The sequence below is a fragment of the Triturus cristatus genome, chromosome 10 (assembly GCF_964204655.1).
Source record: "Triturus cristatus chromosome 10, aTriCri1.1, whole genome shotgun sequence".
In the NCBI taxonomy this organism is placed as follows: Eukaryota; Metazoa; Chordata; class Amphibia; order Caudata; family Salamandridae; genus Triturus; species Triturus cristatus.
Genome location: NC_140593.1, coordinates 588,847,698 through 588,871,217, shown reverse-complemented (window position 1 = coordinate 588,871,217; position 23,520 = coordinate 588,847,698). Strand labels below are relative to the sequence as shown.

General features: G+C 42.8%; 1 protein-coding gene across 3 annotated transcripts in view; it reads right to left on the bottom strand.

Annotated features, from left to right (window-relative positions):
• The window catches only part of SNX29 (sorting nexin 29), a 1,557,993-nt gene that overhangs the window by 935,404 nt on the left and 599,069 nt on the right, over nucleotides 1-23,520 (bottom strand). For all 3 annotated transcript variants that reach the window (XM_085632108.1, XM_085632106.1, XM_085632107.1), the window contains exon 14: nucleotides 2,556-2,638. In XM_085632108.1, the coding sequence (XP_085488234.1) occupies nucleotides 2,556-2,638 (83 nt within the window). The remainder of the gene's footprint in view (nucleotides 1-2,555; nucleotides 2,639-23,520) is intronic.

Genomic DNA, 23,520 nt, shown 5'->3' with positions numbered 1-23,520 from the left:
GACTCAAGTCGTTACGGTGTACCCTATACTTTTAAAGCTGATAACTACATGTCTCTCTTCAAGCACTGCAGCACCTCTTACCACCTTGAGGCTCTTTCATGAAGTCTCATCTCATTAAGCTATTACCTTTCATGCCAAGAGCCTTTTTGATATTCAATTTAGGATTTCTCTTCAGCATCTCAAATTAAAAATGTAAAAAAGACTAGAGTTCCTACTGATTTCTACCTGTGCCACCCCAACACGATCCTAATCCAGTATAACAATGCCTATAACCCCTTCACCTTCATGAATGTACTTCTTTCATTACTTTAACCTGTACACGTTTCTGAACCTACGTGCTCGGATAAACTCCTTTGATACCAAAGCGCAATCCTAAATAAGACGCTTTCGAGGGAATAAATCCTTCATTCCTGATAATGGCTTTACATATGTGGTTCCACCTCCTATCACAGAAGCAAAATTATGAACTCACTTCTAATAGAAAGCCCTAAAACATCACTTAGTCCTGTGAAGCAGCGTTACATACTGCTACATGATAGATTTCAAACAGTAAAAGATTTGAGCATATCTCTACAGTACTGATCACTGTGAAATGGCTTTCAATAGGTACTAAGATTACATTTTAAAGCGGCAGTGTAGGCCACAAGCGACGTCATTCTGAAATAATGAATTACTAGGTCTAAAAATTGCCTATGTCAAGCGTCTCTTCCTCACTTTTAGGGGTGGGCGGAATTTGCGAAAGCGACTTTTCGCAAATTATCGCGAAAATGTTTAAAATCTCCGCAAACACGCGGAAATATCACGAAGATGCAGAAGTTTTTTTCCCGCCCGTTCGCGGTATTTTCTGCGTGTTCGCGGCTCGCCAACTTACCCATGCGGTTGCTTGCGGGCGCGGCCATCTTGTTTTCACTCTTCTCGCGGTGCATGATCGCGAGAAGAAAGACGTGATCGCGCGACGCATGACATTACTGCGGGCGCGAACTGTCGCGAGACAGCGCAAATGGCTACCAACAATCCAACATCTTGTGGAGAACGCGACCGGATCGGGAAAACTTGTCGGCGAACGCGGGGATTCAGGTAAGGCGATCGCGAGAATGTATTATTTTACAGCGCGAGCAAGAACCAAATTATCGCTAAACTGCGGAATGCGGAAATTTTGACATTTTCGCGCTCTCCGCGGAACGCGAAAATGGCAAATTATCGCAATTTCCGCGAGCGGAATGGAAATTTAGCCCAGGCCTACTCACTTTAGAGCTTGGGAATATTTCTTTTAGACGCTCCATCTTTAAAAACAAAAATAAGAGGAACTCTGAAACACTGTTTCTGGGAGTGCAAACAAAGTTTAGAACTTGACACCTCTGGCAATTTTGACAAAAGTCTCACAATGTTCTTCAAAAAAGAGCTAAAGTGAATTCTACCATACCTCTGCAATTGTTCATTTAAGAATAAGCTTAGCAATATGTATATTTGTTTTTAATTCCCAATATATTTTTAACGGATTCACAAAAATAAGTGTTTCCCTCTGATTACTGTACATTGGTGCATCATTTTTAAAAATGGTACATTTTCCTGTCGTCCATAAAGCATCACACAAATCTAATGTATTCATTAATCATTCATTGGGTGGGTGACAGACTTAGTATGGGTTGAGCGATTTGACCTGAATAACAATGGCTACTATTGAAAATACATTATGTTCCAGGAAGGAGCTATGCTTTAATTGCTTAGAGACAAGGAACCAAAAGCAGTTGCTGGATCCCTTTGATGAGTTTTCTCCAAGTTCTGAACAATGTCCATGTTTAGTAGGTGGCCACATTTGAATGGATCCACTATGATTCTTGCATAGTGGAGTGAAGATTTCTGACCGGTAAAATGGTCTTGGGGCATAATGGTGTCCAGGTTGTTGGGTCCCCCTCTCCCCATTTGGGTTCAATCTCAGGCAATAAGTGAATAAGTACTTCACCTAGTGCAGTAAATGCCCCCCCACCGTTTTCTCAATCCCCTGCCGTGGCTACTGTTGAAGAAAATCTTTGCAATTTTTCTGTCCAAAAGTTAAAAGAATTGATTAACTCTTCCAGGGCCCATACACCTTGCACCAATAAGTGTGTTGGTAAGAAATCATTTAAAGGAACTAAGGAGTTCAAAATGAATGAGGACTTATTTTTGGGCCTGCATACAGTGAAATAGCACAAGCAAAGGGGGGAAACAGCGTCAAATGCAGGCCCTGAGGATATGCAACACTAGGAAGAACCAGTTTGCACTTCTCCTACAAGGGAGCAGTAGTTATCACAGGTTTTGGGAATGGGAGATAATTTGATGCAATATCACCAGGCTTACCAAAAACACCAGTGTACATAGTATTCCCCGCACACCTTTTGTAGGCAATATTTCAACCCAGATCATCAACATATCATAAACAGTAAGCATCTTGATGAATGACCCATCTTGTAGGCTTGCAACTGAGATACCGGTTCTTGGCTAGACTTTTATGAATACATTTGGAATCAGGTACACATTTCAAAATAAAAGAATATATATCAAATATTCTGCCTTACCATCATTTGTTTGTCCCTCTCGCTTAAGCATCTGAACAGCTCCTACATACTTCTTAAGCTGAACTTTAAGTACCTCGTTTTCCCTGCGGATAAAATAACAGCCGCAGTCATATAAATGATTAAACAAAAGAAATGAAATCACACTTAAATTACTGTCCTGGGCTAATGCCTGAAGAAAAACGTACAAGAACACATTAAACGCTGACATTAAATGATGGACATGACAAAACAGTTAGATCTGCTCAAAAATAATGTAAGGCCCTCTGGAGGAATATGCTTGTTAAGTACATTCTGCACTGTCAGGGGGCATAGCGAATAGACTGTTTTTCAAAAATAATCTTTGGGACTGGCTCAAGAACACCTGCTGGGTTTTTGTAAATAGTCACAGAAATCAGAAACCACATCAATCCAGATGTAACAATGTAAGTAATCTTTTGTTAATGCAGAGGTCAAAGCGAAACGCTTTAATTCACAAGTCAGAAAAGAGTGTGTTTCAAACAACATAGAACATGTTCCCTATGTCCCTTCTAGGATTTTTATTTGCATTTTTCGGGTCCATGTGGAGATTAGAATTCACACTATTAACCACACCTAAGCAAAAGTAGCCACACTATTATAAGTCTTATTTTTATTTTGAAAAATGGACATATCAAGTCAATAAAATTCACGGAAGACACGTAACAGAAATAGAGGTAGGTGGTTACTCTCATAATCAGAACGGTCTCCGTGCTCCATTGAAGTTTAGATTAGTTGTATGGATACAGCCCACCTTTTCGCGGTCTAGTCATAAGAAATTATCTTGCACTGCATTCTGTCAGTATAAAAAATCCACAGGTGTGAATTTCAATTTACTATCGATCCATGAAATGTTAGCTCATGGAAAAAATGTTTTTTCGATTCACAATTCTATCTTCCTTGAGTAATCATGTGCTAATTCTGGAAATAAACAAGAGTGAATAAAAACTGCGCTTGTTGTATGGCTCAGCTTCTCGATGCTTTGTGAATGAGTTCCGATTCTGAGTGATACCTGGTGGGTTTGTAATTGTCGAGTATCGCTATCTCGACCACAAGTTACAATAACTGCACTAAAGAAAAACATGCACTGTCGAGGTTTCGCTCTCCAAATTCTCCATGTCGCAGTAATTACAAGCTGTGTTCCCCTGTGACAGCCCAGTTTTACAAGGCAAAATGTGTCAAGGAACAGTAATACTTCAGAGGTGGCCAAAAGGAGGGGTTTGCTTGTGAAAGAATATGCCTTATGGTATTTATTAGTGGTGACATATAGAGGCTGGTCAGTCGCGTGAAGCACTACGGAGACCTAGTTGGAGTAAGGTGGAGGAGTTGCTCAGGTGAGGTAACCTGACAACTGACCGAATCGTAGAGGGGGAATGCTGCAACAAATGTCTTTGTGCAAGTGGAGTGGGGAGAGTGGAAAGTGTTGCTGTTGGCAGCCAGGTGTGATACTGGTTAAAGGCACCTTTAATATGACTTAGAGGGGACCCATTCCATTCATACACAAGCAGAGAGGATCTGGTGATTCGCCATAAGCATTTGTCTTCAAATCACTTAATTCTGGCTTAGTTATACTGTGCTGTCAGGATCCTCTGGGTGTTCACACTAGAGGACAGTGACACGTCTGCTGTTGGCTACCAAGGCACCTGAAACTTGTGTACGTGTTCTGACCCCAAATGGCAATCCTCGCCTGGAACTGCCGATATGAGGAGACCGCAATGTGTGGAGAGGAATATGTGCCAGATCTGATCTTCGGCTTGCGACTTTCTCCCATTCTCATTCATGTGAATGTGAATAACAATGTACACCTGTGTCACTAGATTGGCAGTCCTGAAGCTTGTGGACTCAACAGATGAAGTCCGATGTATTATTTTGAGGCACTAAAATCAGGTGATGCTCAAATTACTGCCATACTGCTTGTCCCATAAACTTTCAAGCACTCAAGTCATCCGCCTCTCAAATTTGAAAGGTATAGAATGAGCGAGGACATCTGTGAACTTTAGGAAGGATGGTGGTCTACCCCTGATGAAGGGATCTACTAGGCAAGATGGAAAGATGGCTTAGGTGAGCCTTCGGCTTCCTTCCTTGGATCCCTCTTTTCCATATTCTCAATTTTATTGCAGTGCCATCCATGAGAAGCAAGGTACAGAACAGCTCATGAACACTGGGAGAACCTGGTTTGGTGCACTAGGTGGGGGTTTTTATCCATCAGAAGGTACATCTATCTACTATCCCCAACCTGCACAACTGGAGATGCAACTGGGCCTTAGAAGCTACTGAAATAGAGAAAAACAGACAGACTAGAAGCTAACAGGGTAACGAAATGGGCAGCTGCAGAGTACCAACTATAAACCTAGAGCCCTAAAGACAGCACTGGGTATCATTGTTAACCCAGGACAAGGCTTCTGACCATATAATTCGGGGCATTTTGTTAGCAATGAATAACCCCATACCTCTCATGGAGACCGAGATTGTTGTAGCATCTCTAGAAATGACACTTCTGGCAGCAGTCTTGAGAGAGGTGCTCGAGAGTGTTATGGAGGAAGTACATGACAACCACATGGTTACTGAGGAGTTGATGGATCTACAGGAGAAAGCGGCATCTCTGCAGACCATGACCAGGAACACTTGACACGGGGGAGGGGAGAAAGTGGGACATTCTAGAAGAAACAATATATGGGTGGTAGCCATACTGAAAAAGATGGAAAAATTAAGTATGGAACTGTTCCTGGAAGTCTGGATTAGAAATGATCACTGACCAGCTGGTTTCCCCAACTGCTTTCAATAGGAAGGGTGCACAGTGTGCCAGTCCCCCATTCCAGCAATTCGACGTGCCATCTAGAAAGATCATTGCAAGACTGCTGAAATCTCACAACAGGGTTGTGATAATACAGATGGCTAAATAAGTTTGGTTTGCTCACTGTAAAAATACTAATTCCATGCTGTTTCAAGATTGCAATTTGCAGGTTCAGAAACAGTTGAATACAATATGGTAGGTATTAGTGGTTTAAGACTGCACTTCTAGAACAAATATATGTGGACGTGCTTGTCAACAAATCAGCAAAGGTTTATTTCAGTTGGTGCTATAATGACATCAGACACCCAACTTCAAGTGTTGCCACTCCACACTGGTCCAAAGATCCACTGCGTAGACAATGTATACAAAAATATCAAAGCACTCAATAGAAGTCTAAAGAAAGTCGATCCATAAAGTGAGAGTTCTTGTAGATGTTTCAAGTCTGAAATTTATTGTAGACAGAAGCCAAATATATGTGATCTGTAAGTTTGTATTGAAAACAGCAGAAGGCCTTCCTCCGAGCGGACTTTCATAAAATATCCAAAAAGGTGGCAGTGGCGGAAACGCAAACAAATGAATTGCTCTTGACAGCTAAGTGCCTGGAGGAAAAAGTAAAGAACCTGACAAAACAGAGCAAGATCATGTCTGCCAGGCTGAAGGACCAGGAAGGAAGGGCAAGACGAAACAACATGAGAGTGGTCGGGGTTCCAGAGGGCTCTGAGGGCCCCAACCTTGACCTGTACCTCGAAGACGTGATTCTTAATAAACTAAAACTGAACTTCAGAGATCGGGATGCAATACTACAGGCTGCATGTAGGCATGGGGACCAACACTTGGACAATGCAGTGATCCATGTGTTGAGGGGGGCACAAACATCCAGCAGCAATTCAGGGTGCGCACTCTAAAAGACAAAGATGAAGGACACGTGCGAGGCTTCACATGGGTTAAAAATGTGGTCCTGAAATGTTAATGGGCTGGGGAGTGGCATCAAACGTATATTGGTCTTGCAGCATTTGAGACGCTCCGGCCCAGATGTAGTGCTTCTGCAAGAGACACACCTTCAGGGTCATCATGATAAAGCTTTAGATAGAATGGGGTATGTCCTAAAGACTCATGAAGGATATACATTTTCGCAATAGGTCACTGAGTGATGCCATAGGATCCCCCTCAGGCTGATGGCCGTCCTGGTTTTGATCTGTCTAGTGCCAAGACACCTTCGGGTATTGTGTGCTCTATAAAATTATTTTATTCATTTATGCACAGTATAAATCCGACTTGTGGGGAGAGGGAATCCTGATCAAGAAATCTCTATCGCTAATCTCCCCATGGGTATGGAGAGATGATCATGGTCGGAACATAGCCCTCAAAGGGACGTGGAACTGGACTGATCCAAACATTTGTAGCTTTTAAGCACCACCTAGACTCTTGGGAATGACTCTTCCCGATCTGGGGTGCCTGTTGCTGGAGCTTCCCCAGTAATTCTGCTGATGGGTTGGGGGCCTAACTGCGGTCTTCGGCATGAATACGGATAGAACTGGTGGCACGGACAGGAGGGGGGGGGCGGGACCCTGCCTCAGTTTTCTTCAACAATGGGAATCGTGGCTCTCTGGAGGGAGCTTAACCCTAACAGTCGCCTAAACACGTACTTCTCGGCACCGCATGGCAGTGTTTTCAGAATAGGCTATTTATTGACCCTTCAATCCCAGCTGCTGTGATTTACGGCGGCAATGCATTTGGCGAGAGGAATATTGGACCACACCCCCATGGAGGTCAGGCTATTGGGCCCGTAGGTGGATTATCAGATGTCGCTTAGGTTGGAGGCCTGGTATTGAAAGCTAAGGAGACAAGATACGTAGATGCGCTGACCTGTACTTCAAAGGAAATCAGGGGTCGTGGACTCGGCAATGATCCTTAGGGAGGATTTTAAGACCATGATTAGAGGGGGTGCCCAGGAAATAATAGGGGGTAGGAAAAAGTAATCTAAGCGGAAATGTGCAGAGCGAGAGAGAGAGAGATATTGGAGATTGAAAGGGTAGCGTAGGAAGAAGGGGGGGAATAGACAAGACACCAATTGTTGCTCTGTCAACAAGATCTGAGAGCCCTGATAGAGGATCTAGCCCATAAATATGCACTGGCAATGCAGCCAAACTGCTTGCATGGCTAGAAACTTGCTACAGAGAGAGGTCATGGGTACTTAAGGTGAGAGATGAGAAAGGGGATACTCCTACAACTAACACCGAAATAGCAGAAACTTTCACCTCCTATTACGATGCTCTTTATGCCTCCCGAACTTCCATGACCAACACGGACTGTACGAATTTTCTTCAAAATATGACCCTTTGGGTACTAACGAAGGACAAGCGTGAGGCCCTGAAGACTGTTTTGAATGAGGAGGAACTGCAGCAGGCATTGCGAGAGCTACAGTCGGGCACGGCACAGGAGCCTGACGGCCTACCAGCTGAATTGTACAAGGGGTTAGTGGGGGTGGGGTTGGGGGTTAAGCTGATGCTGGCAATGTATCAAGAGGCGCTCTCCATGAGCTGCCTCCTGGGGGACCAGAAATTGGCGACAGTACTGGTCATACCTAAAGAAGGGAAGCCTCCAGCTGACTGTGGGACACACAGACTGATTTCTATGCTTAATATGGAAGCAAACGTATTGGGCAAATCTTTAGCGACTAGATTGCGGGAGGTTTTACCCTCAATAGCTCATCCTGACCAATCAGGATTTTTTCCCAGTATGAGCACCTGGCTTAACTTGAGGCATCTCTATAAGGTGCTCCATTTGACCGAATCGTGCCGGGAAATACAGAGCATAGCAATGGCCTTGGACGCAAGGATGGCGTTCGAATCGGTGGAGTAGAACTACATGTTTACGGTGCTGGAGACGCTTGGCTTTGGTCATACATTCGGGGCGTGAATCAAATTGCTATACCAGGGGCCCATGGCCAGAGTCAGGGTGAACGGCACAACCTCGCGTAGCTTAGAACTCTGAAGGGGCACTCTTCAGGGATGCCCACTATACCCCATGATGTTCGCTCTGGCGCTTGAACCACTGGCGGCGGGGATACGCGGGGACCCCTGATTTGGGGTATAGGAGCACCGGGCAGTTGGGAAGAAAGAATCTCCCTTTATGCAGATGATGTATTGCTATACATTGCACGCCCTCAGAGATCCATAGTCAAGGTCAAGCAGCTGTTCTGTATTTTTGGGGAGCACTCTGGATACACGATTAACTGGACTATACCCTTTATTGGGTGAGCCCCCTATCTGCCTTGTGATTTTCTTGCCCTGGTGAGCTCGGAGGGGTTTCGATATCTAGGGATCTATGTCTCGCGAGACCCACAAGAGTTCCTTAGACAGAATACTGACCCACAGTTCGAAAGACTTAAGGAGATACGACACAATGGGGATACCTGCCACAGACGTTGGTGGGTAGTGCTGCCCTCTACAAGATGATGACTCTCCTGAGGCTGCTTTATATAATACAAAATACGCCCTACTAGATTCCGCCAGCAGTATTCAGGGGAATCGACCAAGAGATCTGTAGACTGTTGTGGAAAGGGGGACCCCCAAGAATAGTCTTAGCTAAATACAGCAAGGGGTATATGACGGGGGACTGGCAGCCACAGATATCCTAAAATACTGCTGGCCTTCACAACTGATTGTAGTTAACGATTGGGTGTTCGTAGATCACCAGAACCCAGCATATAGGGTGGATAGAGTATACATGGGTTGGGGAGGGTATGAAAGACTCCTGTACAGGACGGCTGGGAGCAGTCTCTGGCTACAACACACACAGGGTATAATAGATGTATGGCAAGATGCCACCAGGTTTCTAGGCTGGAAAGGGAAACTAACTGCCCTGACTCCACTATGGTGCAGCGCACACCTATCAGAGGTAGGAGATTTGTAATGATTTAAAAAATGGGGAGCTCAAAGGTATAGAGCACTTGGGTGATGTCTGGAAGAACCAGGCTTACCTGCAGGGAGAGTACAACCTGGTGGAATTTGAATGTTTCCGGCATACACAGTTGGGGCATGCATTGCATTGTCACTTACTGGAAGGTGAACAATTGCCCAACATTTTGCCATTAGAAGACTGTGCACTGACTGAGGCTCTGACACATAAGGGAGTGTCACTGACATACAGGAAAGTAATCAATAATTCTCCTGATTTATTGGATCCCTTAAGGATAGCGTGGGAAGGGGACCATGGGGACACTGGAAGATGACGACAGGACAGAGTACCTACAAGCCCCCTGGGATATAGCTATCAGGGTGCGGTTCAGACTGGTCCAGTTTAAGATACTTCACAGGTCATATTGTGTGCAGATGCTCCTGTACAAAATAGGTAGGGCAGGGTCCCCACTATGCAGGAGAGGCTGTAGGAGCGAGGGGTCCATTTTTCACACCCTTTGGGACTACCAGCTTGTTCGAGACTATTGGGATCAAGTGACATCAATATTGGCGAGGGTGGTAAAGGTAGGGGTCCCCCTTGAACCCAAATGGTTACTCTTGGGAATAAAAGAGGAGTAGGATTGGCCCAGGTATAAAGAAGTCTGGCTCAGACTAGCAGCCGGAGTGGCGAAGTGAAACATAGTGAGAGCATGGGAGGCCACGTCGATAGGCACTGATTGGGAGGTGGATGTAGATGGGTGGCAGAGGGTGGAAGAGGAGGTGAACAAAGCAAGAGGCTGCCGTAGGAAATGGGAAAAAGTGTGGGGGGCTTGGAGGACATTGATGGGACAGGGCTGACTGAACCTGTGGGAGGGTGTTTGGGGAGTAAATTGGGAGAGGGTGTAATGTGGATACTGATTTGATTGGCTGTAAAAGCTCTGAGTCTATATTTCTGGACATTATAGAGAGATGATTTGTGAGACAATAATGCAAAATATTCAAGTGCTGTAACCTCATTATGTCATTATTACATGGTTTCTAAAGCCTATGTTTTCGGTTCTCAATTTCAACAGTTGTTTGCACTTTAAAAGTTTCCACCAAGAATCCCTCAAAAAGCACTTTCCTTTGTCACAGATCATTAGCTTAAAACGCATCACTTCCAATCCGACAGATGCTCTAACAACGATTCATAATCAAGCCTTGAGATACACGAAGAGGGGATACCCAAGGAATATTATTGAGGAATCCATTACCAAAGTGGGAAATTTGGATACAGAAACTTTATTAACAGCCAAAACCTCCAGTGAAAAGACACCAACAGTGTGTGTTTTGAAACATTCTACTCAAGCAAACAAAATAAGGAACATCATCAAGAAACAGTGGGCATTGATCAATTTGGAACCGGATTTCAAACCTTTGTTTGATGAAAAAATCACAAAGACCGAAGAACATTAAAGAATATCTATGCAATAAAAAAAAGAGAGAAAAACACTTATTCAAAGGCATGCGGAAATGTGAGAACTGCATCCACTGCAACAACGTAATGCTACGCAACTAAATAGCGCATCCAACCAAAGGCACTAAGATTCCTCTATTACATTCTAGTACATGTGATACTAAGAACATTGTATACGCCATTAAATGCCCGTGTGGTAGACTATACATAGGTCAGACAGGATACAAGGTAAAAATAAGAATGACGGAGCATAAAAGTAATATCAGAATGAGGAATGTGACGTTTACAGTTGCCATGCATTGGCAGGAAGCTGGTCACCAAATTGCACAATTAAGATTCAAAATTTTGGAAGCTAGTCAACAACGTTGTGATATGGATCCGCGTAAACAATTAAGAGCTGAAGTTTTCTGGATCAGGAAGTTACATTCCATGCAACTGCATGGTATGAATGACCGTGTAGAACTTGCATGTTTTCTATAAAAAAGTCCTTATGATTTTCTTCGTATTTGTACTGGCTTTGTTGAGAACCACATAACATATGGATTTGGATGCACTACACTGTTTAAGTATCATTGAGAACTATGTGACTGTTTAACAGGTAGCAATCGATGTTTTATGTTGTAGAATGCAATCTAAGGTTTATTTTCCATCAGTCAGAGTTTTACAATGAAATGTGCAAGGGGGTGATACGGGAAACTTGCACGCAAGTATAACGACGTTGCTAAGAAACTGCTTGCGTCACATGTAGAGGGAGCGATCGCTCTCCCCATGACGATTGGTTAAAATTATCACGTGAGAAGGGCGGTTGTCAGTGCCACTCTCTCACATCACATGCTGAGTGAACGTAATAAGGAGAATGATGATTGGCTCATCATGAGCTTTTTGAATTGGTGTACACGGAAGTAATGTTTTCTTTCAACAGATTGCCAGGCGAGTCCGGCGCTGAAGTTTACGCTTTTGAAGTAAGCGATTAGAGAAATCGCAGAGCCAACCATCGTTATGTTCTAAAAATTGCTTTAACGCGCCATGAAGTACAATAATAAGTGTTTTGTTGGTTACGCAGCGTGAATGTCATGGGATCCAAGTGAGTTCATTTACACAGCATTTAATGTGATGTAACATTCTCGTTTGTACGCATTTCAGTTAGCGCAACTAGGGTCACATGCATTTATTGTTTTGGGCATATTGAAATAGTCGTGAATGCATTATTCTGTTTATTGTAACATAAGGAAGTATTAGCCTGATCTGGTTTTTTGTATTTCTTTTTTGTTATAGACCCCTGAGGAAGGGTCCGTTCTATGACCCGAAATGCATTGGGTATCAAAAAAAGCAATTTTTTCATTTTGCTAAAAATGAATAACTTACATCTTTAATTAATTTTTCTTGGAAAATGAATGAATAAATTCACGGAATGATTCAAAATCAAAAAGCATTTGAACTTTTTGTGAGAAGAGTGGAATGAAGATAAGAAACAGATTATTTCATGAAAAAGTGCACACATCTTAGGGACCGGTTCGCCAGCCCCACGCAGTTGTGCAAGATGATACCCCATCCAGCGGAGGTCATACAGGTTAGATCCTGCATCCACTCTTGGCAGTTAGAGGAAATAGTGTGCCAGTGTAAAAATGGTCAGATTAGAAATGAGGAACCTGTGGTCCAATGTACAGAACTGGGTCACCCTCTAAACTCAATAGCTAGAGCAAATATCATCCGGCTGTGAACCATGAAAGAAGTCTGATAACCAGTGCTAAAGTGCATCCGCTCACACCTTGAACATGGTAACATTCCCTTATCCCAATTGGCTTGTTCACTTAACTTATAAGTCTCTAGTAAACTGGTGCTACATGTTCCCAGGGCCTAAAAATTAAACACTACAAGTGGGCCTGCAGCACTAATTGTGTCAACCACTTATGTAGCCCTTTCAAACATGTCTTAGGCTTGCCATTGCAGCCTGAGTGTGCAGTTTTAAACTGCCATGTTGATCTAGCAAAATAAACCTTTTGTAATTGCAAAACCTTCCTTTTAGATACATATAAGTCACCCCTACGGTAGGCCCTAAACAGCACACAGAGAAGGATGCAATGCATTTAAAAAGTAGTAATTTTACGTTTTACATGTCGTGATTTTCCAAGGCCTACCTCTCCCATGGGATAACATTGGAGTTACCTTGTTACATTAAATAAGCTGTACCTTCAAAAAGGAACATGTGACCAGTTCATGTTTAGTGTCTTTGAAATGGTAATGAAAAATTCTCTCTTTTAATGAAGTCGGAATTTAAATTGCAATTGTGAAAATGCCACTGTTAGGAAGTTGACATTTTCCTGCCTTAGCCATTTAGTGCCTGCAGCCTGTCTCCACAGATCAAAATATAGTGAAGGAACAGAGTCACACTTGGACAGGCAAAGACGTTGGTCAGTCCCCACTGGAATACATATAACAAGATCAGTATCTTCATTTATGAGATGACAGAAAATAATCATCTGGCCCTTGGTGAAAGTTGCTGCAATGTTTGGTGTCAGGAGAGAGGGAGTGATGGGGCAGGTGGCCTAGTGTGGGGAACCACTGGCTGTCCATTTTTGCTCCAGTGGCCATGCCTTTGATGGCTTTGGGGTACTGGGTGGTTGTTCGAGGGGATAAAGAGAGGAATCCTTAACTAGGCAGCTGCTCATAGTAAATTTACCAAACAAGTTTGTTTTTCCAAATCTGGAAGGGAGTTTAGAGCTCACTGTGAGTTGGGTTTCTGGGAGTAGAAAGAGGGAAGTCTGCCCATATGTTCTCTGGCATGGGAGGATCTTTGGGTTCACCCATGCTTGGAGGAAGTTACAAGCTACTGTCCTTGAAGTGCGCCAATATCTAATGGGCGTAGTTTTCTTTAACATTTGCAACCTCTATGCTCCAGTTAGATACTAATGACACTGCAGACTCTGAAGAACACAGGCGAAGATATATGGCTCTTACAAGTGACTCACCTGCTGGCCAAAGTCACTTGGTGGTTAAGTCAAGGTGATTCCCCATTCATTTCCACACCTCAGCCAAATCAAAACACAAAGCCATGGCTTTAAAAGAGACTTTTATTTAACCGCAGGCAGTGCAACCTAGCAAGAGTTGGCCCACATTGCGCATGTCTAGGTAAATTCTACACTAAGCATGCTGCAAAATTCTGAACTCTGCAACTTCTGCTATCTCCCCCAAGAAACCCAAAATAGAGGACATTGAAATAGTCCAGCATGGCTGTTACCAGTGTGTGAACTATAGTTTACTAGCTGTCAGGGGTAGTAGGTCCATAGCCTTCTTAAAAAATGTTAAAGTGCCAAAGCATTTTCCTGCAACACATGCTCAAATGTCAGCTGAGGGTCAAACCAAACACCCAATTGTAGGAGAGTAGGATCTATTTCTTATGGTTACCCCCACTTTTTGCTTGATGTTCTACTGTTTTTCACTAGTCTGACTGGGATCCTGCTAATCAGGACCCCAATATATCTGTTTTCTCGTTAAACTGTTATGCCATGTACATAGGAACACTCCACCCCTCAGAAGCGAGCTTTGTGGGGTCCCTGGTCTTCCCAGTACCAGTCTTCTCGATCTGCACAGCATAAAATAGTTGCTGCCAACCAGAGACACATTTCTGCCCTCCTGCTGCTGAGCCAGGCTCCAGCAGGGGAAGGCAGAACAATAGGCATCCTGTCACAGGGAGGTGTGACCACCTCCCAGACAGGATTTAGTGGATAAGGGCTGGGTGGGTGCGCTTGTCAGTGACCGAAAGTCTGCATGAGGAGCACATTTGGTGTCCCAGTGATTAGTCCAGTTCAAACCAGTACTGGGAGCCGTTGGCTCCTGCTCTGGCTCGAAACTGGACAAAGGACAGGGGAGTGTCCTCCCCATTGTCCAGACCCTCCCCTAGGAGGGCCCCTGAATCTGCCCAACCCTCTCCTGTGGGTACTTAAGGACTTACCTGGCTGTAGGACCCTAGAACCGATGTGGACAGGATTCTGAACAGGACACCACTGAACTTATACCGTCTGGACACCCTGAACTTTGCTGGACTTCATTTGGGCCCGACTTCGTCTCCCTCTCAGTCTGACGCATTGTCTGTGCCCGGGCACCATACAGGCTCTGTTCAGGACCTGTGGAGCATTAAGGACAGCCGAAGATATCTCGCTTGGGGTGAAGGAGTCACTCCCCTGCATTCGCAGGCACCATAACACATCTGAACAGTCTACTGATCCTGAGCTCCTGCGGACTCTGAAGGCTTCGGCAACACAGGAGGTGGGTTTCTACGTTCCTTGAGGTCGAGCTGACCTCTCACCAAGTCCGAGGCCAGTACCCCTTGTGGGGACCGCATTACTCGAACCCCTGTGCACCGCGTACTTTTGTAAGTGCATATGCTTGTTGGCATTTCCCAAACAAGTGCATTGGGCTACCAATAGCTCCAACCTCTGGCACCATTTCCTACCAAGAACCCTGGCCTCTTCACACCGAGTGTTCTGCAAGCTGTTGTTCGGTGAAACTGCTCGAGGTCCCCTTGCTACTCCTGTGCCTCCGACCTGTGAGTCCATTTGAGGGCCAACTTTATTTTTCTTGGGCTGCCCTGGTTGCTCCAAGCCTGCCCTGACTCCCCTTGCTGTGGTGAGTCTCCTGGACCTTGCTGGTGTGAACCGTAACCTTCCTTGACCTTCCTCAGGGGTTGCCTCTGCCAAGGCTTGTTGGTGCTCCCGCCGGACACCGACCCCTCAACACGCGACATCCTTTGTGGGACAGCTCGTATCCGGCTCCTGTTCATACTAGACATGACCTGGTCCCCACTGCTGCAGAGTCAAGGTCCCCATCCCCACACCTGAAGCACCCATCGGTGGGCATTCATCTACCGAGCCCCTGGTCACTCCAGAGTGACCCAGACTCTATCCTCTCTGCTTTCAGGTACCTTTCGGCAAGAATCCCCCAGCGGATTCCAACGGACACTTTTCTTCCTTCCAGCAGTGACGTTTCTTTGAAATCTTCCATGGAGATCGATGGAGGTTTCCGACACCACTTCAGGCCTAGGCCCCCGGCTTCCTTGGGATAGGTAACGATGGTACTATGGTATCCACGGGTGGGATGGCTCCCCAACCTCCTATGATCCACTGGGTTTCTTCGTAATTTACTGGGAAGGGTCCTTAAAGTATAAAACTTCAACCGCGACTTCCCCATAGAATTGTACGGAGCACGCGGTTGTGTTCCCACACTGCACCGGTCCTTCGTGGGGTCCCTACTTACTCACCCTGGGTGGTTCCTTGGAGTCCCAGCGATTCTACGTCCTCCCGACACTGTCTTGACTCAATCGCGGTTCCTATACCACTTATTGAGTACATGGTTTGGTCCCCCCCCTGGGGCCCACTGTGTATTCGTGCTATTTACTATTATTTCAGTGCTATAGTATTGTGTGCTTTATGATTATCTCTGTGTAGGATATACTGTGATGTGCTAGATAGTGTTATATTAATGAATACATATTTTTATAACTACTGTGTGGTTCTCTTTTCATTTATCCAATACTATATGGTTGCATTCTGGTAAAACAAGCTGCTTAACTTTCCTTCAAGACTAAGCTTTAAGGCTGCTCTCCACATCTACCACTTGGATGGCTTTCTAAGGTTTTCTTCGACCTCTTAAATCACCATAAGGGTTGGACTGGTGCAAGGTGCCCACTTTAATTAGTGGGCATCATATGCCAGGCCAACTTCTCACACCAATTTCTTTACTTTTTGCTTTGGGGTTGAACAGGACCAAAGGCATTAGGCCACCAGACAGAGGACCAGACTGAAGGGGCTTTGCCAACAATGAGGACCTCCGTCTTATTCGCATTGAGTCTGAGGCAGCTCCTGTTTATCCACTCTGCCAGTTCCACCAAACACAACCTACAATGTGCAGCTGCTCCTTCCGCATCCTGGGACGGTGACAATCAGTTGTGTATAGTTGGCATAAGACACAATAGTTACCTTATGCTGCTCGATGATCTCTGCCAGGGAGCGCATATATAGATTGAATAAGTTAGGGCTCAATGTAGAGCCCTGATCCACCCCCTGCAGCAGGGGCAGTATTTCCAAGGAGAATGTTTTTTGGGCTACTTGGAAGGTGCAGTTTTGGAGCGACCTCAGAGCAATACCCCCAGCACCACAATTCCATAGCCACTCTAAGAGGAGGCCATGGGACATGGTGTCAAATGCCGCACTGAGGTCCAACATTATTAGTGCTGCTGTCTGACCCATGTCTGCCCAGAGTCTAAGTGTTTCTGAAGCTAGTAAAAGAGCTGACTCTATAGAATGTTCAGCCCAAAAGCCTGACTGGGACGGATAAAACAGATTCTTGGTCTCTATGAAATTAGTAAGTTGGATATTTACATACTTTTCAGCCACTTTTGCAGAAAAGGGAAGCAGCGAGATTGGTCTCAAGTTTTGGGGAAGCACTGGATTTAAGGCAGACTTTTTTAGGAGAGGCACAACAACAAAGTGCATCCACTTCAGAGGTAGTTGCCACCTATTAAGTGAATTATTAATCCATTTGCACAAATGGGGTAGAATGGGTTCCATTCCCAGGGTTAAGGTTTCAATACCTTCCAGTCTCTGTGGGATAGAGACATTGGATAAGGGCCAGGTGTAAGGGGGTAATCAAATCGATGGCAATAAGAGAAGAACTTGTTTACTAGGTATACTGGGGGCAATAAGATGTCGAGAACAGGTTTACAAAAATGATTCTTACATCCAAGAAAGGGTTGGTTGGGTATTTCTGACTTAAGAATCTATTATAGATCCTCCCAGCTTAGAAACATATGGTCTGGGTCAATGTTTCCCAAACTGTAGTCCGCGGACCCCCAGGGGTCCGTGACACATTCCTAGGGGGTCCTCAGGCAGTAATTTTAAAAGCACAACAAAGTTCCTTGTAGAATTAGTAGTTTTCCATCAACAATAAAAGTGTCAAGATAACGTCAGTGATTAATGTGCCTGCTGGATAGAGATGAGAGTTTTGTCAAGTGGCAGCTTTGACTTATCTAATGTAGCAGAAAGGGTTAATATGCCTACTGCAAAGAACGTGTACCATGCATTTTAAAAAACAGTTGTTTATATGCATAAAACTGTCATCAAAGAGCTGCTTGCAAACTGCATGGTACCAGTTAGAAACATATGTTTTTTCCAAGTCTTTCATTATCCTGATGCTGCTAAAAAGGTTTATTTGGGTGGAAATACATTTTTATTGTTAAAGTCAATGCGAACCACAGTGTTATGTTCTGAATCCTGAGTTTGTGCTTCTCCAGACCAAGAACTCTTTACAAATGCCTACCAGTATGAATGACATGTGAATCCTAAACCTTGTAGTCGCATTTGCCTTATGTAACATTTTCTATACACTGATTAACACGTATGAATCATTGTCTCTATGGGGCAGATTTTCAAGGAAAGTGACTCCGTGTGTGCCGTAAGCCATTTGGCTGCGCCGCACTGAGTCACTTTCAAAGCACAGGGATGCAACATATTTACAACAATATGTCGCATCTCTGTGCTTCCCCCTGCGCTGGCGCACAAACTTCTGCCATGCGCCTGTACAGGCACATTTGCACCATGGTGCAAGGATGCCTGCGTTGTGGGGAGATTGCTTATATGCAGAAAGGGTTCCCTTCCTGCAGATAAACAATCAGAAATGGCATTTTTCAACTTCTAAGTGTGCTGCCTTAGCACACATTGAACATGCAAAACGTCATTGTTTTACGGATTGTTTATGTGCAGGAAGGGACTCCATTCCTGTACATAAACAATCACTAGAGGTGATATCCTCTTTCTATGCATGCTGCAGAATGCAACAGGCATACAAAGAGGAAAAAAATGAGGAGAAATTAATAGATTTTTCCTCGTTGCGCCTCCCTACGCCTCTCCTGGGGAGGCATAGCATTCAGACACATTTCCAGATTCACGATTTCTAGTAAATCTGGAAATGTGTCTGGTTTCATGGGTGTTGTGTGGGAACACCCACAGCAAGACCCATGGGATGTCCCTTTCACGCAAAGTGCTGTGTGCAAATAGGCCATATTTACAAGACCAGGAAAAGTCACGCAGGATGGCTTTTCCTGCCTTGGAAATATGGGGCACTAAAATGCGCCACTGGTGCGTCACTTTTTTTGAAGCATCCGTGGCGCAAGGGGCTAGTAAATGTGTGTGATGTGAAGTGCTTGACATCCTTCAATGGTATGAGAGATGCTATAAAACCAATGAAATACATGTGACAGAGGGGCTATGGAGAGATGAGAGGCACTGTTGGAGGGTGATAATAAGTGAATCATTGAAGAACCCCAACAAAGATTGTCTTATCCTGGTGCATAGTGTGGTCGACATTTACTATTCTTTAAAAGCTGATACAATTCAATACATAATGATAAATGTGTTGTAGAATGCACCATTGTTTCCTAAAAAATTTTAGGGGGGAGAGCCTCCCAAAACTCCCTTTGTAGTGGTCAGGCTCACTCACTGCACTTGGTGTGCACTGTAAGGGGACTGGTCTGAAAACATTTGCCAGGGCTGCTTTGGGTTTCCAGTCTGGCCCTGGCAGAAGCCTCATACTGCGAAATAAAACCAACCATTTAAAAGTTAGTCACTGAGATGCAGCACTAACCTTCCTGTTTTTTCCAAATTCTTTCAATATAAAATACTAGAATCCTAGTAATTCGAGTATCTGTTTTGTGTGCACACGTGTGTTTATTGTTTTCGAATTACTGTTTTAATGTTTGAAATTTAAATCATACAAATTGCTCCAGTGGTGACTCAATGGGGGTCCTCAGGAGTCAAAAGTTTGGGAACCGAAAGTCGGATTACAGTGATATTTCCCGGATCACACAATTGCAGGACAGCACTTGTGGGAGTTGTCCTGGCTCAAGAAGGTAGAAAGGTGAACTTGTTTACTAGGTATACTGGGAGCAATAAGATGTTGAGAAGGGGTTTACAAAAATGATTCTTACATCCTGGAAAGGGTGGGTTGGGTATTTCTGACTTAAGAATCTATTATAGAGCCTCCCAGCTTAGAAACATATGGTCTGGGTGAAAGTCGGATTACAGTGAAATTTCCCGGATCACACAATTGCAGGACAGCACTTGTGGGAGTTGTTCTGGATCAAAAAGGTAGAAAGGTAAACTTTGGCAAAGTAATGTCTAATTTTGGGAGATAGCCAGAGAGTTTGGACTGCAGTAACCTCAAATATGACTTGATGGTGTATCCATTTTCCAATGTCCATCTTTTTGGCAATTCAGAATTTATCCAGAGTTGGGTAAGGATGCCTTAGCAATGGTTCATGAAGAGATATATCAAATTGTTTGACCTTTTTCGAGATGGCAAATTACATATTTTCATCAAATCAAAACAGACTTTGGTTTTGTTAGTGTAAGTTGCCCGATATTTACAATTTTGCCACTGAACAATGGAGGTTCTCTTTACAAAGGGAACCATTAGGTCTTTAACCAGTTTTGAGTTTTTTTTTCTTTTTTTACAATCAGCAGATAGACAAACACCCACCTCCCATGTTTACAAACTTTTGAGAGAATTTGTTGTACCCCACAAATCGTGGTTTGAGGCCATTTGGAAAAAGGACCTGGTGAATTCCCTTGGATGCATGCCCTGGTTTGTATATTCCACTGTACCTCTGGAGTTTCCACATGCACACAAGGATCGAAGGTATCCATTGTTGCCTCATATCTTCTGGCATTGTGCTACAAGGAGGTTGAGTATTTAAGAAAATATAGTCTAAATGTTGCGGTTATCCACCAAGTAAGCCATTTTGAAATGGCCGGTCTTGTCTGCCCCATCTAATATTGATTATTAGTATGGACTATGGAAAAGGTCTCCCATAATATAGCTGGAACCAAGAACAGCTTTGTGTAAACCCGGGGTCTGCTAATATAATTCTTTGACAGAAATGTACATGACCTCCCCTTCCCCCAAATATTGAAGGAAGGCCAAATCCTCCCCCTGGCAATGAGACAGGGTGTGAGGTAGTTCTCATTAGATGGTGGGTGGGCTGTGCTGAACCACTTTTCCTTGGAAATTGCTATTGATGGTGTGGAGTGAGATGCGTGAATTTTGGGAAAGAATTGGAAATTAAATACTTCGTTTTTTCTCTTGATGAGGTTTCTTGCTATAAACTCAAATATTTATCAAACCATAAATGTCAGTGTGGACAGCATTATATTGGAGACACAAAAAGCAGGGTACAAATTAGATGGAACAAGCATAAATATGCTGTTAGACAAAAGTGCACAAGTTCTACTGCAGCACAACATTTAGATGTTTATAACAAGACAGGACCAACAGCTGACCAAGAACCCATTGATATCGGCTTTTCTTGACTTACCTTTTAAGATTGTGATTTTCCACTCTGATGGCATTATTTGTCTTTGAGTCCTATTGACTTTATCCTATATCCGTTGGAAGGTAGGGACATTTTCCATTTGATTTCTTGTATAATTTTTGTCCTTGCCGTCTTTTCTCTCTTTTTTTTTGCGGCCGTATCTTTATTCATTATTTTATTTTATTTTCTCTTTTTTATTGTTCTGTTTTTCTTTTTTGATACTGGGTTGTGGTTCTTTTCTGTGGACTTGAATGCTATTAAGACAGGAGTTATATATATATATTTTTTAAGTGATCTCTTTGGCAATTCTTCGGGTGACTTTCTTTGGATTTGTTTTTAATCTGATCACATGATTGTTATTCATTCTTGGTTCTTTTCTTTCGATTCTGTTTCCCCCTATTCTCAGCTGTTCAACTTATTTCTTCTATATTTTCTTTCACTTTTATATATACTTTCTTACTTTCTTATATTTCTTTTCCAGTTTCTGAATGTAATCTTATGTACGCGCTGATTGATCAACGAAATGTTATATTGTATTAATGATTGTTATTCTTGTCATGAATTTTTTGTAATGTGCCAATTAGGAGTCTGTTAAGTCTGTTGTTCTCTTCTGTGCTTGGATTGTTTTATATATATTGTTTAGTCATGTTTCTTTTTGTTTATTTTTTTTGCATATTGTCTTTTGTTATCACTTTTGTTATCACTTATATATGTATTTTATATGTATTTTTATGTGGTTTGTTTTTATAAATTGTTGCAGCCCTGACGAAGTTCCCAAGGCTTGAGGGAAAGAAACGCGTTGGCTGTGGGCCTATTTTCTTATTGAAGAATATGAATAAAGGATGAAAACGCATCTCCGAATATTGTTGTTGCTTATATAAGGTTCCTTGATCGAGTGCGCCTTCCCTTCTTTCTTCTTCTATTTAGATGTTTATGCTTAACTTCGTCAAATACAGTTTCATGTGCAAAGCGGTACAGCCCTTACAAGGATAGGACAGTTTGAAAGGGATCTCCATCAGAGCCAATGGTGATAAAGCCATCCCTCTAGTCTTAAGGAACCCAGAGATCTTGTCTGTTTTTTTGATAACACTGTGACAGGTGGCTATGGAATATAGTAAGAGGAAGACAATTCTCTCTTTATTAAACCTCTATCATTCGAAATAACAGCAAATGTCATTGTGGACTATACAATGCTACAGAGAGAGGAATAATAAACAAACATTGTACTGTAAAACCAAGTGTCATTAAGGACGATGGAAATGGCGATTGCCCAAATATCTATACTTTACGAGAATGCGACGTTCAGGAAAATCAAGGGTGCCAACATAAAACATACCTCAGAGAAGAAAGCTAAAGTTCTTGACATGGTATGTTTTTGAATTTTTAATATTGTCATATAAATGTAAGTACTTTATCACTGAATATAAATAGGATAAAATAAATACACTATAAATAGGACCTTAATTGCCTACCACAACCACACATGACATGATTAGAATGTAAAAAACAAAATATTCTTGTTGGGTGCCAGTGAGATGGAGTATACATTAATTGTAGCACCTGGAATAAGAGAATTATTAGTATTACACAGCTTTAGGAAATAATGGTTTTCTTCAAAACATGATTCGTTAAGGAATTCAAAGAGAATTTTAATTTTCCCTCTTTTCAATTACTTTATAAAGGCAATGATAGGTGTCCAACATGCAGCTTTTATTACCATAAAAATCATGACGGAACTATCTTTAGGTTTTTTTCCCTCTTATTAGTTGTTTAATGTATGTAAACATCTCGCCTCAATTGCAGCATGTTCTCTTCCGGAAACATACAAAGCTGATGAACAAATTATAGTGTAATATCATTTTGGAGACAAACAAAATGGTACTGCAGCATATAATAGTGATTTGGTTTGCCATTGAAGAATAAATACCATGGGATCGCTCGTTATTTAGAACATTTAGACACATTTCTGGGGGTCAAGCACCATGAAAAGCAAAGTAAAAGAAAATAATATACATTTCTATAAAAAAAACATATTGCTGTCTAGGTCACCTTTCGCATATTGTGAGGCTGCTGCTATAGCGCAAAAACAAAGTATTTAGCTCTAATTAACCTTATAATTTCTGATATAAATATTCATTATCAAGCTCCACTTTTACCTATTGCTTATAGAAAACAAAACATGACACATTTCTGATTCACCCATCGGATCTGAATGTAAAATATTCAAAAGCTGTGGGAGAAATGAGTCAAAGGTATGAATATATAACCCAAAATATTAAAATTAACTGAAGGAGCATTTGTTCTGCTCTCATTGATATGCAGTTTTAAATGTCAAAGCCATGCACACAAAGTATTAAAAACTGCTAGTGTTTCTTTTGCTAAAGAATTTCACTGACCCGATTAATTAATATCACAGCATGTCACTATCACTGCACATT